This window comes from Camellia sinensis, chromosome 10, assembly GCF_055761805.1.
Source record: "Camellia sinensis isolate YWXY chromosome 10, ASM5576180v1, whole genome shotgun sequence".
NCBI lineage: Eukaryota > Viridiplantae > Streptophyta > Magnoliopsida > Ericales > Theaceae > Camellia > Camellia sinensis.
This window is the reverse complement of record NC_138970.1, coordinates 164,583,231-164,600,634: the sequence shown is the minus strand read 5'-3', so window position 1 is coordinate 164,600,634 and position 17,404 is coordinate 164,583,231. Positions and strand designations below refer to the sequence as shown.

Sequence of the window (17,404 nt, the reverse complement as noted above, 5' to 3'; positions counted from 1 at the left end):
GTTGATGTTTGGACGAATTACAAAGATACGCTGTTGGGAAATGTTGGAAGCATTAAAAAGGGTGCCATGTATTTAGTGGCTGCTACTTTTAATGGAAAGGAATGCAAAATTACTTTAAGGAGTCAAATGTACTTTAAAACTGTTTAGAACTGTAATTTGATGTATTTTTATTTTTAATGTTCAGGTTAATGGAGGTGGACGATATAATGTAAAAGTCAAAAAGTCACTATCTTATTTAAGTCACATCATCTTATTTAAGTCACATCACCTCTCTAACACATCACTTCAAACCCAATCCAAACCCAACCCATATTTCATAAAAAGTCAAAATGTACACTTATTTATATCATTAAATTTGATACAGGCTTGAGTCAAGAATTACCCTCAAATTTAATGCGGTATCAAAATAATCTAGATTCACAAATTTTATATTTAATTTAATTTTTTTTAATGTACAATATTTATATATATTTTCTCTGATGTCATCACATTTATGATTTGACAACGTTATCAACTTTTTGTTTATATAAAACATGTAACAAGTTTTTATTTTTGTGAAAAATATAACACAGAAAACTTGTTTGGTGTGCACAAATATTGCAAGATGTGGTGGACAATAGTAAGAGTAGTTGAAATGTCATCAGAGCTCACTGAGTTATGAGAGGTTTAGCTAGAGTCGGCCGGTGGCAAGCGGTAAAAGTATCTTCAAATATTCTATATTCGTAGACATACTATATTCTAAAATTATTAGCCAAACTTTCATCTTCTCAAATTCAATGTAGTAGTTAAAAATTACTTGTCATATTTTTCACTGTACAGATAAAAAAAATATATGTAAAAGAAATGTTCTTCCCAATTTTAAATTCCTTTTCTTATTGAAGCTTTTGCCATCATAATTTAGGTTTCGTTGATGCAAGAGCAACGTGTAGGGCCAGAATCTGAAAACAAGATTTCTACAACTCTATTATAATTTTATTGACTCTTAAAAATGCACCTAACAAAAAATAAAATAAAATGGGTAAAGACGAGGGGAGACCTAAACATATTAAATTAACTGATGAACTCTAAAGTTTACCGTCGTCGTTAAAAAGCAAGAGTGGTTTTTACAACTTGAAAATTTAGTCAAAAAGTTAAAAAATCATTATCAGTTATTACATCACTATTTCTATTTTTTTTTATATTTTTTTGTAAAAATGTCAAAAAAATAACTAAAATAACTTCTTCTCAAACCAAAGCTAAGTACATATATAAGAATACTTAAATTAACTAGACAACATATTCTAACCATTCATACTCAGAAACCCAACAACCCTAAAAACAACTCATAATAAAAATAAAAAAATTCAATACAATAGGATAGAAAATAATGACGAATCTTTACCTTTGGTAATGTTCAACTTCCGAATACACGAGTATAAAAATCGTCAACTAAGCCAGCACAATTAATTTTAAAAAAATGCTTGAGACTTTGTTTTTTAAGAAAACACCAGAATTCTCTTTAAATCTCAATCATTGATGTATGTGTGATACTCATTTATGTAAGTGTAGAACTCACATCACCAATAATTAAGATTCAAAGAGAGTGGCAAAAGTCCTGAAAAAGATAATCTCAATCAATCATTATTGTTTTATTGGAAACAATTAACTAAGCCAATTCTTGCCATTCACCACAACAATAAAGAAAATTATTAAAATCAACAAGAAAGTCAAAGAAACTTTTGGGTGACGAAGAATCAAAGAAACTTGTCAAAACAAACGAAACACGAAAAAAAAAAAAAAAAAAAAAAAAAAAAAAAAAAAAAAAAAACTAGAAAAAGTCAAAAGCAGAAATAATAAATATTTTCTAAAACAAAAATATCACTCATTAAAGACCCAAATAAGTTTTTTTTTGACATTTCATATTACTTAATTGTCAATAATAGGACCTTTACCACTTTACCATCCAATATAGTCAACCTGTGTTACCAAGTCCGTACCAAGGGGGCATGCTTTCAATGGTTTAACATGACAAGTGAAAAATAAAATAATAGATCACCTCTCAAACAAATGAGATATGTGAAACCTTCGCTGTAATATTGTTTTCATTGTTGTATAAAAATAATTTCCAAAAAAAAAGAGTACATGCATTTCTTGAAAATGATTTATATATATATATATAAAAAGACCAAATTAACTGTTTCATTTTCTATTTTTTCCGCTTTCAAAAAGATCAAATAAAATAAAAATTAAAAATGATATCAAACGAGCCTCAAGTATTGAAGACAACCAATTCTGAATTTGCTGAAGCATATGCCAGTATACTTCCCAACTTGCAAGAAAAAGCTCAATTCCAACCACACAGATTTAACATGAAAGGCATTAGACAAGTACAAAAATTAATCTCCAGACTTTGTTTTAACTAAATTCAATTTCCTCGGACTAAATGGCAGATAAGTAATATCAAGTCTCAGCACAATATGTAAAGCACTCAGACGGGCATCATCTAGCACAGAACAAGGAGACATCTAAACAATGCAAAATTTCTTACCATGTAACAATGTCAAATATTACAGTTTAAACTAGAGCATATACGGACGAAACAGCTGATCAATTTGATGCGAAAGATTTTTTTGAATAAGATCTTCCAAGGCTAATACCCAACAAGTTTCTTTGTTTTTGAAGTATTACTTCATCCCAATTGTCGCTTGGTACGTGACAGCAGGGAAAGCAAGATTTTCTTCCTAGGCCCCTGCAATTTAAAAAACCTTTCTAAGAGAAGAGAATGAAACTGCAAACATTATGTTGACTGTAAGGCATGAAATAATAACCTAGAGATTGTTCACAGCAAACATGATGATGATGATGATGATGCTCTGAACTTAAAGGTCTGAGCCATGAATGCTTGTTTCCTCTCAATAAAAATTACAACATTGTTAAGTTAAAAGGATAAGTATCTCTGTGTAATCATTATTTTGCAAACAAAATATTCCCCCTTTGAACCAACAATTACAACTTTAAGGTCAAAATATCTCGGTAAAGGTTGTTGTAGATTGTTGTTATTGTGCTCAAAGACTAGATGCTCCTCAAAACTGATTCACAATAAAGCCATTGCACTGCCTTGTGTATATTTCAGAGAAAGAAACTATGTCAAAACATCACATCTGACATCATTGCATTTTCCTCAGTTTTGAAGACGAGCCCTGTTTTGGCCTATGAATTGATTCTACCTTTTCCAGTCCTCACTTCATTTTTGCAAATCTTCTCTATCCCTCATGTAACCAACATGTTCATTCCCATGTCTCTAGAACCAACCAGCTCTCTCCCTTCTTGGTCTCCCATGTTCGGTTGCCATGGTGTGCCACTAGAACACATTTAGTCAACAGTCCCATGTGCACTGATCACTTAATGTTTGGAATAACACTAGAATAATGACCGATTTAGTGCCACTGTGGTGTAACTTCATTTCCTGGGTAACTAAATGCCCATGACAACAAAACAATGGCAAAATTACTTGACCTGATTGTATTTGTACTAACCTGATTTTAATTAAAAAAAGGTTTGGGAGAGCATTGATGGGGTAGGGTAAAGTATAGAAGTAGGTAGGACAAAATTGTTAGGATTAGGGTTAAGTAAGAAATTGTATCCCTAAAATAGTTGAGTTTAAAATCAAGAATTCTCACACAGAATCCAAAAAAACCCAACCCTCGAGTGTCACAAATAAATATTTTGCTATTTCGTCAAGAATTCTCCAATGAGGCTGTCCAAGGGTTTCAGCAGAAGCCAAGCACATACTCATGGGTTTTGAGTTTTGAAGAATATATTAAAGTCATCCCTACATCTATAGCAAGGTCGGCATAAGATGAGGGCAATTTTTCAAAATCAGCCCAATCAAATGACTACTCTCTTTCTCGCTCCAACTAGATCAAGGTTCGACAAATTCCCATACTCTTTTAGTGCACATTGATTAATGACATTCCATCACAAAAATGTTGTAACTATCTATGTATAAAGCTGTCACTACAGGCTTCACAATTGCAAGGGTAGAAGAAACATGGCACTACATATAACAAAACAAAATGAAAATCAATGAATTTGATAAGGTGCCTGCTAACAACAGACAATCCATGAATGAAACCATAGCAAATGCAGAGACTTGCAAAAGGCATTAAGGTGCCTTTCTGACATCTTATGTCCTAGGAACACACATACTGAATTAATGTTAGTAAAACAATTCTTCGGTTGACCACAACTCGTAACTGTCAAAGAAGAAAAATGGTAAAGATGTGTATAATAATCTATTAATGCTTTTAGAATGGACTCGGGTACAGGTGTTGAGTGTGGGTATGTATTTAGAGGTTAGACTCATCAAACCATAAATTTAATTTGGAAAAAAAATATCATATTTTTATATTTTTAATCAAATATGTGAAATAAAATGGTACTATATGTAACTTACAGTATCAAAAAGATATTTATAGCATTTATACAACAATATATATATAATAATAGTGTTATATATAATTATATAAGAAGTATCCATTGAAAATTATCCGACACTTATCCCATACCCTTGCCCGAGAGTTGGGTGTCCGACAAGGGTATTTGATTTATTTCTAAGAGTGTGTAACAAAGAGCAGAGACTTGCAGAAGGCATTAAGATGCCTTTCCGACTTCTCATGTCCTAGGAACACACATACTGAATTTAAGTTAGTAAAACAGTTCTTTGGTAGACCATAACTCATAACTGTCAAAGAAGAAAAATGGTAAAGATAGGTATAATAATCTATTAATGCTTTTAGAACAACTCATCAAAATTTGAACTTCATAAACATCAGGCAGACAGTACTAAATAAGTACAACAATATCAAACAGAAAAACCAAGTCGTGCCCAAATTTTGAAATCAACTGAGAGCAAAGATGAAAAGAATAATACCATAGGTATTCCCAAGTCTTTGAGGTCATTGTCTCCCATCTGCCTTAATGCAGTCATATCCACCTGCAGAATGCACCAAATGCAACAGAAATTAGCTTTGATCAAATAGAAGACAATAAATTATCTCGTTTAAGCAAATTACTTCAATCAAATTCACCAGACTTTAGGAGAAGAAGAAAAAGATGGAATGTCTTCGAAATCATTGAAGTTCAGCTAAATAAATTGCTGAATGACAGAACAATACATTAACATCATCCAAGGTAACTTTTAATGCTGAATCTTAAGCTGACTTAACACCCTATAATTTAATTGACAGTGTTGCAGACACTGAGAATCAGTATGGATCTGGGGATAAGACATCACTGCAGTTAACCCAACATGATATCTAAAACTCAAAATATCGGTGTTTTGGTCATAGAATAATACTTACCAATTAAATAGTTCAGATTCAAAAGTTAAGTGCATGGGTATCTATTATAAAGAACAGAAAGTCTATAAATTCATAAAATAATCTATAAAACCAACTGAAAGGTACTCTTCTGACTTCCACAAGATAGCTAACTTCTAAAAGTGCTTCATATTCCATACCAGGATTCCATTTGCATGTTACCCATAAGTAGTGAACTAGACAAATGCAATCAATTAACAGAAAATAGATATGGCTATGCCACCTGCCTGATGTCTTCAAATCTTAGTCAACAAATATTATTTGATGGTAAATTAGGACAAGTGCAGGGAACACACTACTACTACTAATGAGCCCAAATTAAAAAGAAAAGATCAATATCTTATTAGCTTGCTTGCTATTTTGAATAAACAAGAAAAGGCAGTGTCAATTTGAAGATTTTCATACCAAGCCATGAATGCAAGTCTGAATCTCATGCACTCTAATACTTCAATACTTAAACTCACGGTTGAGTTTTCTCCAACTGGGGAGGCTGGTGCAGTCCATTAGAAGAGCAATCAAACATAAATGCAAGAAAGCACCTAAAACCTAAAATCTATGTTACATGGACCCGGGTACGGGTACGGGTATCGGGTAATTTGAGGGAACGTGGACTCGGCAAAAAAATATCATATTTTTATATTTTTAATCAAGTATGTGAGATAAAATGGTACTATATGCTACTTACAGTGTCAAAAAGATATTTATAACAATTATACAACAATATGTACATATAATAATAGTATTAGTATATACAATTATATAAGAAGTATCTGTTGAAAATTATCCGACACATATCCTATACCCTTGTCCGAGTGTTGGGTGTCCGACATAGGTATTTGATTTATTTTGAAGAATCCGTGTAACATAGCCTAAAATTGGCATGATTTCCAGGTAGGCTATACAGGATCACGCATAGTCAAGTTTCTAGTCTTAATAGTCCAATTTGCACTTATTTTAGGTTAAACATGCTTCCTATCAGTTTTAAATAAGTTTTGTAGACTGAGGATATTTTGGTAATTTGCAAAAAATATTGGGAAAGGACTACAGATGCTTCATGAGATGTAAATCCATACATGTTGCAATATTAAGTCTCTAAATATGTGTTCAGTTAGGTTTAGATATATGTTAGAAGTCATCTAGTTTCTAAATTAAGAATATACATCTTGGTTGGTGTAGGAGCTACTATGGAACGCTTTTAGTTCGGCAAGGATCAATCTTTAGAGAATTACCAAAGTTTTTCAAGTTTCTTTGGAATTTTATGATATGCATTCCTACAAGCTATGTAATGCTTCTAAGTCAACAAGGATAAACTTTTAGAGAATTATCAAAGTATTTAAAGTTTCCTTGGAATTTTTTGATACAGTACTAATCCAAGTGCGCTGACTGTGGAATCTAGATGTGAAACATCTCTTTTTAATTTTCTGCAATTTTAAGCTTCTAACGAAAAAATTAGATCTATGTTAACCCCTTTTTCGCCTTCCAACATTTTAGTCTTTTTTTTCCCCCTTCTTAAAACCAATACATTTGGTTCCTTGAGCATCCAACCATAACCAGATAACCACAAACCGGCCCTTTCTACAGTTCCCTGGATACTATTCAGGGTTCGCAAAACTTCTTGTCCTTAATTCCAACCCCTAAAACCTACCCTTTTGTTCCCCATTGAATACCTAATAACTCACATATTTTACCAAGTTTGGCCACATAAATTAGACATAATTTAACCCAAAATAAGTCCTTCTCCAGCTGCATCCTATCAGTTTTGGGCTCACTACAAGTCTATTAATAGGAGCGTCAATCCAACATCATCTGGTCAAGACAGATTCTTAGGCCTCGTTTGGCAAATGCCCCTTTCACTCAAAAAGTCAAAAAGTTACTAAAAAAATCAAAAAACCAACAACCCATACCAAAAAATCAAAGATTCCATTTTCTCTCTACTTTTTGCACATCTTTTCGTAAAAAGCCAAAAAGTCATCCCAAACATACTAGTTTTTTTTACATCACATTTTAGCCAAAAAGCCAAAAAGTTACTAAAAAAGCCTGTTCCCAAACGAGGCCTTAATAATTGGAAAAATCAAAGATCTCCAGAGCCATAATTGACACCAGTCAATTAGAATTGGTAGAGAAAACATACAGAACTGGTTTTGGTATTAAACTCCTCCAAAATAAACCAGCACAGTTCATAAAAAGTTCCAACCTTAGGCTTGATTCTTTTCTAATTTTATATGGGTAGAATTTGTAGCTTCTAAACATCAATCACTTTCTTAATTTGTCTACATACTATTATGAAAGCAAAAAATAATTAGTATTGCCAATTCTTTAGGATTCATTCTCTATTTCAGAAACTCTTCTGTCATCACTTAACTGCATTAAATTGGGCACGAAAATACATCAAAAGTTCCATTTGCAAACATGGATTTATCTAGCACATTATTGACATCAATTGTAGATTTATTACAATATTGCTCTTTATGAATTTTATACATGTAAAATATATGTTGTCTTCACATTAATTGTGGAGGTTGTTACAGTGAAATTAATATTCTGACACTAAAGTTCTTAAAAATTAAATGTGTATAATTCATGTTATTCTAATTACTTTCTACCATTATGCAAGTGATATTCTAGTTCATGTTCTGTTAATCAAGGTTGAATTTCATGTATTTATAAACACAGTAGAAACAGAATACATGCGCTAATTTTTGCCCCCTTCCCTAAAAAAAGTAATAAGTAAAAAATTCTCTGGTTCCATCCCCACTGGCAACACTAGCATGCTCTACAGTTTTTAGCATTTTGACAGTGAATGGATGTATTGTCATGTTTTAAAGTATTGCATCATGTGCACATGCAAGAGAAAAGGGGGCTGAGGTACCTTCCTCTAGTAACCTTTTGAGGAATAAAATGATTCTTTCCCTAAAATGTGCAGAGTGTGAAAGCTGTGCATAACTACTGGGATTAGCCCAGTGACAAGAGCCCGTTTGCCTCACTAGGAGGTCATGAATTCAACTCCCCAAGGACAATAAGGCATTCATAATGACAAACTTCATAGATTTCAGTTTTATTTTGCAACAACCAAAAATATAGAAAACAATTACTAGCCTGATGATAGGGACACTTTTCCACAAAGAATTTTGAGACATGTAGGATAACATCAAGAATGCAGTTAGCAGGAGAAAGATGTGTGTAGTGACAGACATAAATTTTAATTGCTTTAAATTTTCTATATTTATTTGGTTTAAAATGAATTGAATGATAACTAGTTTTTGTTAAATCATACATGAGTTTCATGCTTCATTATAAAACACCAACAATGTAGAACTTAATTGAAAGTTTATACAATTTCATCGCAAGACTACTCATAAAGCATTAAAAAGATCTCAACAGAAACCACATACTTCTTCAGCCTTAAAAGAGATTGCATATTTTTCCAAGCCCAATGAATGCAATAAGCCATCCACAGTAAGATGTTCATTGCCCTACATAACATAATTGATAAAAAAGAAGTATAGTTAATAGATGAATGTAAAGAACCAACATATTGAAATGACAAAACTTCAAAAAAAAAAAAAACCCCAAAGTAACACAATGTGTTGCATATCATCAACAAAATTGTGAAACTGATAGAGTACCATATTTCTGCTTCACTAAAACTTGAGAAAGTATCTACAAGAGGCAAAGACTAAGAAAAACATGGTTGCCCATGATGGCACGTATTTGAGGTATGCTCAGAAAAGGACGCTGAAACATGCTATTATTGAGTATAGTTTGCTAGAGCATCATATTAAGTTAAAGAGTCATTACAACCTACAACTCTTATCACTAGTCCAAGTTGCAGAAATATATCAATAAGTGATTAAAATAGGTGACATCTTCCAAGAAAAATGAATGATACAAGTATTTTTTTCTCTTAATTTCCAACATCTTCTAAAACATCATTCAAAGTGAATCATTGCACCCTTAGAAGAAACCTATCATACACTACAATAAAAAAAAATTTAAAAAAAAAAAAAGAAGAAAAAAACAGCCAGGACGAACAGCTCGGTTTCACAATTATCTGCTGGGCAATCACAAGATACTTCTGCCCTCTGATGATCCAAACCTGATTCCAGCCTGCAGGGACTGGCTTCTTGCAAATTTTCCATTGCAGATACTCAGGAGCCACAAGAGTCAAAATACAAAAGCATTTCCAACTCAAAATCAACATAAATCAGCTGTTCTAAAAGGATTGATAACTGAGAGAGTATAAATCAAAGATATCTCAACATCGCAGTTTATAAATCAAAGATATCTAATGATTCCAATTTTTTTTTTTTTATTGTTATAACTCACAACAGCATAATTGCAACAACTCATGACATGTACAGTCTTAATTATGTCCCTAAAAACCACTGATCTCACCACAAAAACTTGTGCATGTTTGGGAAAAGAGACTAGCCAACTAAAAGCTGATTATAAATTTCACCATGTTCATCATGTCAGAAAAGGAATACATGTCAGATAAAGAAATTTAACAAACTTTATTAGAACATTCTTTCTTAGGAAACTAAATACTTAGCCTCATCGGATTTGATGCATTTGTTTGGACTACAATTCCATTCTTATCTTGTTCCTGATCAAGGTTGTTAAAATCGGGATCCTACATACATAGGATCAGTGAGAAGGTTTCGTGCATATTAAAAATAAGGTGAAAAATCATAAATCCAGCGATCCTACCTATGATCCCATACAATCCTACTTGCGATCCTACTATAGCACCGATCCTACAACGATTTGGATCGTTTTGACAATTTAGGATCGTAAGATCGTACGATCCAACGATCCGGATTGCGATTTTGATAACCATGCTCATGACATGCATAGTCTTAATTATGTCCATAAAAACCACTGATCCCACCACAACAACTTGATCATGTTTGGGAATAAAGGCCAGCCAAGTTAGCATCATTTATTGGTTAGCTAGTAGAATAAGTCAACTAAAAGTTGATTAACGATAAAAATTTCCCATGTTTATCATGTCATGTAAGATAAAGAAATTTAACAAACTTTATTAGCACATTCTTTCTTAGAAAACTGAACACTTATTTCATCGGCTTTTGTAAATGTTTTCTGACTATAATTTACAGATCTGTTAGACTGTTACTCAATCACATAATGAAGCAATCTCAAAACAAAAGCAGAGCTAATTTATGGGTAAACGTGACACAATATTTGATTATTCATATGAAGTATATCAGAAATAGGACAAGCAATGAGGAAGTAAATAATAATAAAAAAGAATGTGATGACATGAATTAATCGTCCAACTAGTATGCAGCTGTGGCGTGGAAATTCAGGCTAAAAAGAGGAAAGCAAAAATGCAAGTAAGGCAATTGAGTTGTACCATGTATGAACTTTTATGCACAATGCCACCTGGTGGAGGAGGTGGGGCTGGTGGTGGCACTAGAGACTTTGCAGATGCAGCAGCGACTGCTGGTCTTGTCATGTAAGGTGAAGTGCCCAAGGGCCTTCCAGCTTCAAGAATCTCTCTGCTCATATACGAAACTGTTCTCGTGTCGTCATATGCCCTGATTAATGGCCTTTTTGTAATTTCTTCCTCATTCCTTTGTGGCAAGAGGTTCCTAGAAGTTCGTAAAACCCTATCAGGTGATCTTTGCCTTAACTGATCCAAATTCCAAGGTGAATAAGAATTTCTCAACGAGACCATCTGGGGCAATGCATCTGCACTTCTCGTGGAAGGAATTCGCCCCAATATGCTAGCATCCTTTCTCTCAGTCACAAGATGCCTAGAATCTGTTGGCTCAGGCATGCGCTGCCGAGTGCTGAGACCAGCTGTAGATGGCCGAACTGCCCTCGATAGCGTATCACGTAGATCCACCCCATTCCGATGGACATCACTTTTCCCTTGCCTAAGCACATTTTTCCGCATAAGTTTGAATCGGAGATCATCTTTTCCAAGGCGTGCATCTTTACTTGTTCAAAGAACTCAATATTAGTCCGATGAAAATTAATTCAAAATTTAAAAAAATGCAATATTGTAGCAGCACTTTTGAGTAAGCCTATTACCATCTACACCACGAGCCCCATTCATACTCAATTTATTACTATCCCCCCTTTGCCTGCAAAAAAAGTAGAATTTTAGAACCAAAAATGTCCAGCATCATTTTCTAGCTTCAGCATCACCACTAACACAGCATTACCATGTAAAACAATCTCATTTTTTAAGAAACTCATTGTGCCCTAAAATTGTAAATGAGTTTCAATATATCAAACAGTAATAAGCAATTAAATTTGTGCCCAAACATGTATCTATTACAAGTTAGCTCGACGAAACAACAACACTTCGTTTGGATTGAGGGTTTGGTGAGAAAAGAGAAGAAATGGTGAGAATAAGTTTCTCATCACTTGTTTGGATGATTAATGAGGTGAGTAATGATAAGTTAGACAAATCACTCCAACCTTAAGTTATGTTTGAGATTTGGTGTTTATAATACCTAAACTACCCCTTTAAATACAAAGCAAATTAAATAAAAAGATGTATGTATCATCTTTTAATCATTGTCCATCCAAACAAGAAGTCGATAAATCACAATCATTTCTTTTATTTTCTCACCTAGATGAGAAATTCTAATCATCTCTTTTCTTTTCTAGCTTTGGCGTCACCACTAACACAGCATTACCATGTGAAACAATCTCATTTTTGAAAAAACTCAATCTGCCCCAAAATTGAAAATTTTCAATATATCCAATACTAATACGCTACTAAATTTGTGCCCAAGCATGTATCTATTACAAGTTAGCTCGACCAAACAACAAGAAAGCATAGAGAAAAAACACAAAAAAAGCACCGTTTGTTGCCGAGTTGAATTCCATCTCCATCACTTCCTAGTCTATCTCTAACCGATCGCTTACTTCCAGGGCCCGGATGATACTCCGAAAAACCACTATCTACCACTGGTCCTGCCCTCTTGACCACCTGTAAATTAATGCCTCAAATGATTGAATATTCAGTCAACACAACAGCCACTTCAATACCATCCATAGCATCAAACAAACCAATTCAACAAAAGCACACATTTATCAATCTTTCATTCATCCCCAAACCATAGATTAAAAAAAAAAAACCCTAATTTGAGATAAAGAGAGAGGATTGAGAAGAAATAGAACGCACCTGACCACTACGACCCAAAGTGATGGTAACGCGAGACCTCGAAGTCTCTGCCATGAGAAGTTGGGATTGTGGCTCAGAATCTCCCAAACCCTAGACCAACCGATCGATCAATCAATCAGTTGATGAAAATGTGATCCAGAGGTTAACGAGACAGCGTCGAGTTCGAAGAAACCAGCAGAGAAAACCCTAGCCACACCATACAGATTCACAATGGTATATGAATGACAACATTGATCGCAATCCAGACGAGAGATAGAGAGAGAGTTTGAAGGGGGTGCTATTGTTAACTGGGGATATGATATGATATCACAGTCGTTTCGGATTCTGCATCAGAGTAACGAGGTGCGTCTGATGAACAGACAGCTTTAAGTTTGTTTTTTTATGGGTAATGCTAGAAATACTTTGGGCTTGTTTGTATTTGAGAAACATGTTTTGACATAATAAGGTCAAGTTTGGCATGATTGAAAAAAGATAAAAAGTTAAAAAGTTACTATCTTATTTAAGTCACATCATCTTATTTAAATCACATCACCTCTCTAACACATCATTTTAAACCCAACCCAAACCCAACTCATATTTCATAAAAAGTCAAAAAATGTACTTATTTAATCTTTCCAAACTAGGTCTAAGTACGAAAATTTATTTGATTTGATTTTTTTTTTTAAAGATATTTTAAAAATTTATTTTGAGAGAGAGTTTTGAAAAAAGTGATTGATTTGATATATATGAGAGAGAGATTTGTTTGGAAAATTTATAAACCAAACAAGTTTTGAAAAAAAAAATTGGAAAAATTTGTTTGGTTTGATTACTTTTGAAAACTTATTTGTAGAGAATTTTTCCCAAAATTTTTTGAGAAACACAAACCAAACAAGGCCTTTTATAAATGATTGAGGGTGTGGAGTCCATAATTTTATAGAACCCACGCACCTATGTGCGATATTTGCTTATTTATTAAGGCTATGTTTGGTAGTATTTATTTTCAGTTTATTTTAATTTTTAGTTTAATTTAAGTTATTTTGATATATTTGATTCAGCTTAACAATACAGATGATAGTTTTTTTTGTAAGTTAAAAATCAACTTATTCTTTGAATAGGGGAGGAGAAGCTTAATTTATAAGTCAAAAATCAGCTTATATTTACAGTTATAAGGTATAAGCTGTTAGGTTATAAGTTATAATCACTTTCCCACAGTTCTACCAAACAGGGCCTAAGTAGGAAGTTTAGGATTTATAGTATTTTTTATTATTATTATTGTTAGGTTGGTTTGGAAGGGGGGAAAAAAAAAAAATTAACTTAACTTAACTTTTAAATCTTTTTGGTTAAATTAATTCTGTTTAGAAAGAATTTTTGGGTTTCTTTTTTTCTTTTTATGTTTATTTAATATATTTTATATTTTTGTACTTTTTTAAGTCCAAGTCAAACATAGGAATGATAACAGGTCGGGGCGGGGTCAGGGACCACACTCCCCGTCCCCGATCTCCGAAGGTTAAAACATCCCCGTCCCCGTTCCCAATCACCGGCGGGGGAACCCATCACCCCTCGTCACTGTCCCCTAATGGGGATCGGGTTTCCCCGACCCCAAAAAATCCCCGTTTTTTTTTTTTGTTTTGTTCAAGAACAACAAATCAATATAACAGATCTAACTACCAACAATCATCATCAACAGATTTAAATTAAAAAAATAATCTGAAAAAAAAATATATATATATATGTTTTCATCATCATCAACAGATTTAAATTTTTAAAAAATAATCTAAAATATATATATATATATGTTTTCATCATCATCAACAGATTTAAATTTAAAAAAAAAATCCGAAAAAAAATTATTTTCAACAATAATACCAACAATCATCATCAACAACACAATACAATACCAACAAGATCAGATCACAGAGAGGGAGAGAGATAGATAACAGATCTGAGTACAGATCTAACAAATCTGATCGGTGGTGGTGAAAGAGAGGCAGACCTTCTGCTGCGGCGATGGTGGCCATGAGGAATAGAGAGAGATGAAGTGGAGAGAGAGAAAAAGAAACCGAGGTGAGGAGAAGAGAGAGAGGGGAGTCGGGGCCAGCGGTGGTGGTTGGACAAGGTAACTGTGAGAGCAAGAGTGAGAGAGTTGAGAGAGAGAGAAGAACGAGAGTTAAGAGAGAGTGAGAGAGAAGAATGAGAGAATGAGAGTGAGAGACCAGTCAGTGACCACGGGTTGCTAGTATAATAGTATTATGTGTGTGTATATATATATAAGGGGTATAAAGGTAATTTTACTTTGGGAAAATTCAGGGATGGGGCCGGGGAAGGGGCCAGGTCGGGCCGGGCCGGGGGCTTGAACACTGATCACTGTCCCCAGCCCGAAACAGATCGGGGATTGATTTTCAAAAACCGTTTTTCTCCCCGTTGGGTGTATTTTTCAGGAAAAAACCGCTCAAATCGAGTCGGGGTCGAAGATCTCCGTTGGGTCGGTTTCAAATTGCCATCCCTACTCAAACACAATCCACTTGCTAAATGACAAGTTAATATTTCTACTTTTAATAGAAATAGAAAAATTAAGAATATGTTTGGTTTAAAATTTTAAAAATATTTTTTTGAGAATATTTTAAATGTTTTAATCAATTTATATATTTTTTATTTTTAGTGAATATTTTAAATGTTTTAATCAAATTTTTTTTATTTTAATTTTAGATTCACATAATTTAGATACATTTAAAATGTATGAAATTTGTGCAAAAAATTTTCAAAAAATGTTCAAAATTTTATTAAATACAAAAAATATATTTTCGTATTTTGTCGTATTCAAAACTCAAAAAATTATTTTTGAAAACTCTAAACTAATTTTTTTTTTTTCAAAAACTGAAAAACATTAGAATGCATTTAATATTGTTTACTATTTCTATTCTCTAAAAAAAAATTAAAAATTAATACAGAAACTTATTCTAACGAATTATTTTCCAAAATCTTTTTTTTAATAAATTTCTTGAAAACAAAATTAATTATTTTTTAAATATTCAAAATTTCCAAAATTTTTAGAAAAAAATAAAAAAGCCTCATGGAAAATAGTAAATATTTTTCAAAATTATTTAAAAAAAAAAAAAAACTAAGCTCCACCTTTGAGGTTGTTTTCATTTTTTATAAGTTTGTATTTAAGGCTTTGTTTGGAAATAGGCTATTTTAATAACTTTCTGACTTTTTAGCTAAAATATGAGGTAAAAAAAATTAGTATGCTTGGGCAGGCTTTTTGATTTTTTTTTTACAAAAAGATGTGCAAAAAATAAAGAGAAAATAGAATCTTTGATTTTTTGGTATAGGTTGTTAGCTTTTTAGTTTTTTTGGTGACTTTTTGATTTTTTGGCTAAAATCACTACTTGCCAAACGAGGCCTAAATTATTTTTAAAAATAAAATATATTTTTAAGATTTTTTTGAGTTTCATGTGGAAGATGGAGTTTCATGGAAATGTCTACGAGAAGAATATATGGTATTGGGCCATGCCCATGGGTTGGCCATTGGCTTTCAAAAGATTAGGGAATGTGAATTTTATTAGGTTCCAAACAGGCTTTCCGAAAATTCTATTTCCACACACTTAGTTATTTTTGTGCACATTATTTCTCAGTGCACACTCTTATTAATTTAGTTAAAGATTATTGTTCTCATTCCACACACTTCATGTTTCAATTATACCCTAACTTGTATCCTTGGCCCATCATTTAAACTCCCATTCCACACACTTATAACCCATTATGGTCATCTTTCTCTCTCTCTCTCTAAAATAGTGAGATGATTCTTATAAATTTTGAAGATCTATCACTCAAAATTGTAGATATCTGAAACTAACCTAATACCAGTTGAAATTTTTAATAAATCAAAACAATTCAAGAACAAAAATATATAAAAATGCAAAGGTACCTATTCAACGTTGAGAATTTTCAAGTGAGAAGACAAGACCATTCCAAGACTGAATAATCAAAACCCAGAAAAGAAAAAACTTATCAAACATCATTGACTCAATCCATCGCCGCCAATCTAAATGGATCGCCGGTGGCGACTTTGTGACCACCGTGACTAGAGAACAGAGTCTTGATACTTGGATGGCAATGCCATTATTCTCTTCTGCCTTTTCAACTTGGAATTGAACTTGATTTTGGAAACTTTTTCTCTCTCTTGAGTTCTACACTGGGTTATGATGAGTTGATTGAATTTGAGAGCTTTTCTACTTCGCCTAATGACTCTCCTCTGTATGTATGAAACACCAATTACAGATCCTACAAATTGCCTTGACTAGTTGGTCAAGAACTTCGCATTGAATCGGGGAAGATGAGGAATTTGATGGGGAGGAAGAGGATGAATATGAGGATAAAGCAATGAAATGGGTAGTGATTTATGAATGTAATAGATGAGGATGAGAAGAAGAAGAAGAATAAGTTGAAAATGATGAAAAAGTAAAAGTAGCAGAAGTAGAGTCCTTTGACTCTTCATTAGAATTTTTTTAAATTTGGATCAAACAAATCGAATTAGATAAAGGGGTACAAGAGTAACGAAAATTTTTTGGAGAGAGAAAAATGAGAAATAGACGTGTATAGAGAATATTTTTATATAATATTATAGATATTTTTAGATGTCTATTATGGTCATTTTTATTTAGGATATAATTGTTATTAAATTAATATTTCATTAAGTGTGTGCCATGAGCTAACTATATATGTGTTGAAATAGATTTTCCCAAAGTTGTGTGTTGTACAAGGAGTAATGATTGAGACCCTACCCCCACAAGACCCTTATAAATTTGGACTACTTATAATGTGGACCCCATACATAGATAAATGGCCAGAATCACTTTGGAGATGTGGGGGTCATCCCCTAAGGGAGTCCCTGAAAAACTTA

The 17,404-nt window shown here is 32.9% G+C and overlaps 1 protein-coding gene across 1 annotated transcript; it reads right to left on the bottom strand.

Moving 5' to 3' along the window:
* Positions 1-2,388: 2,388 nt before the first annotated feature.
* On the bottom strand, positions 2,389-12,929 carry LOC114309065 (Sterile alpha motif (SAM) domain-containing protein). Its single transcript, XM_028254761.2, has 7 exons — positions 12,526-12,929; positions 12,203-12,330; positions 11,421-11,473; positions 10,738-11,321; positions 8,753-8,833; positions 4,913-4,975; positions 2,389-2,728 (listed from the first exon to the last, which is right to left on the bottom strand). The coding sequence occupies exons 1-7, from the start codon at positions 12,577-12,579 to the stop codon at positions 2,669-2,671; spliced, it is 1,023 nt and encodes a 340-aa protein (XP_028110562.2). The 5' UTR covers positions 12,580-12,929; the 3' UTR covers positions 2,389-2,668.
* Between the last annotated feature and the right edge of the window lie 4,475 nt (positions 12,930-17,404).

Bases quoted from the DNA above. Each gene is read 5' to 3' on its own strand.
- LOC114309065 (XM_028254761.2), bottom strand. From the start codon at position 12,579: ATGGCAGAGACTTCGAGGTCTCGCGTTACCATCACTTTGGGTCGTAGT. The intron at 11,474-12,202 runs GTGCTTTTTTTG...CTTTTTTTGCAG, and splicing joins ATTCAACTCGGCAACAAACG to GCAAAGGGGGGATAGTAATA. The intron at 2,729-4,912 runs GTATTATTCTTT...TTTAAATTGCAG, and splicing joins AAGACTTGGGAATACCTATG to GGGCCTAGGAAGAAAATCTT.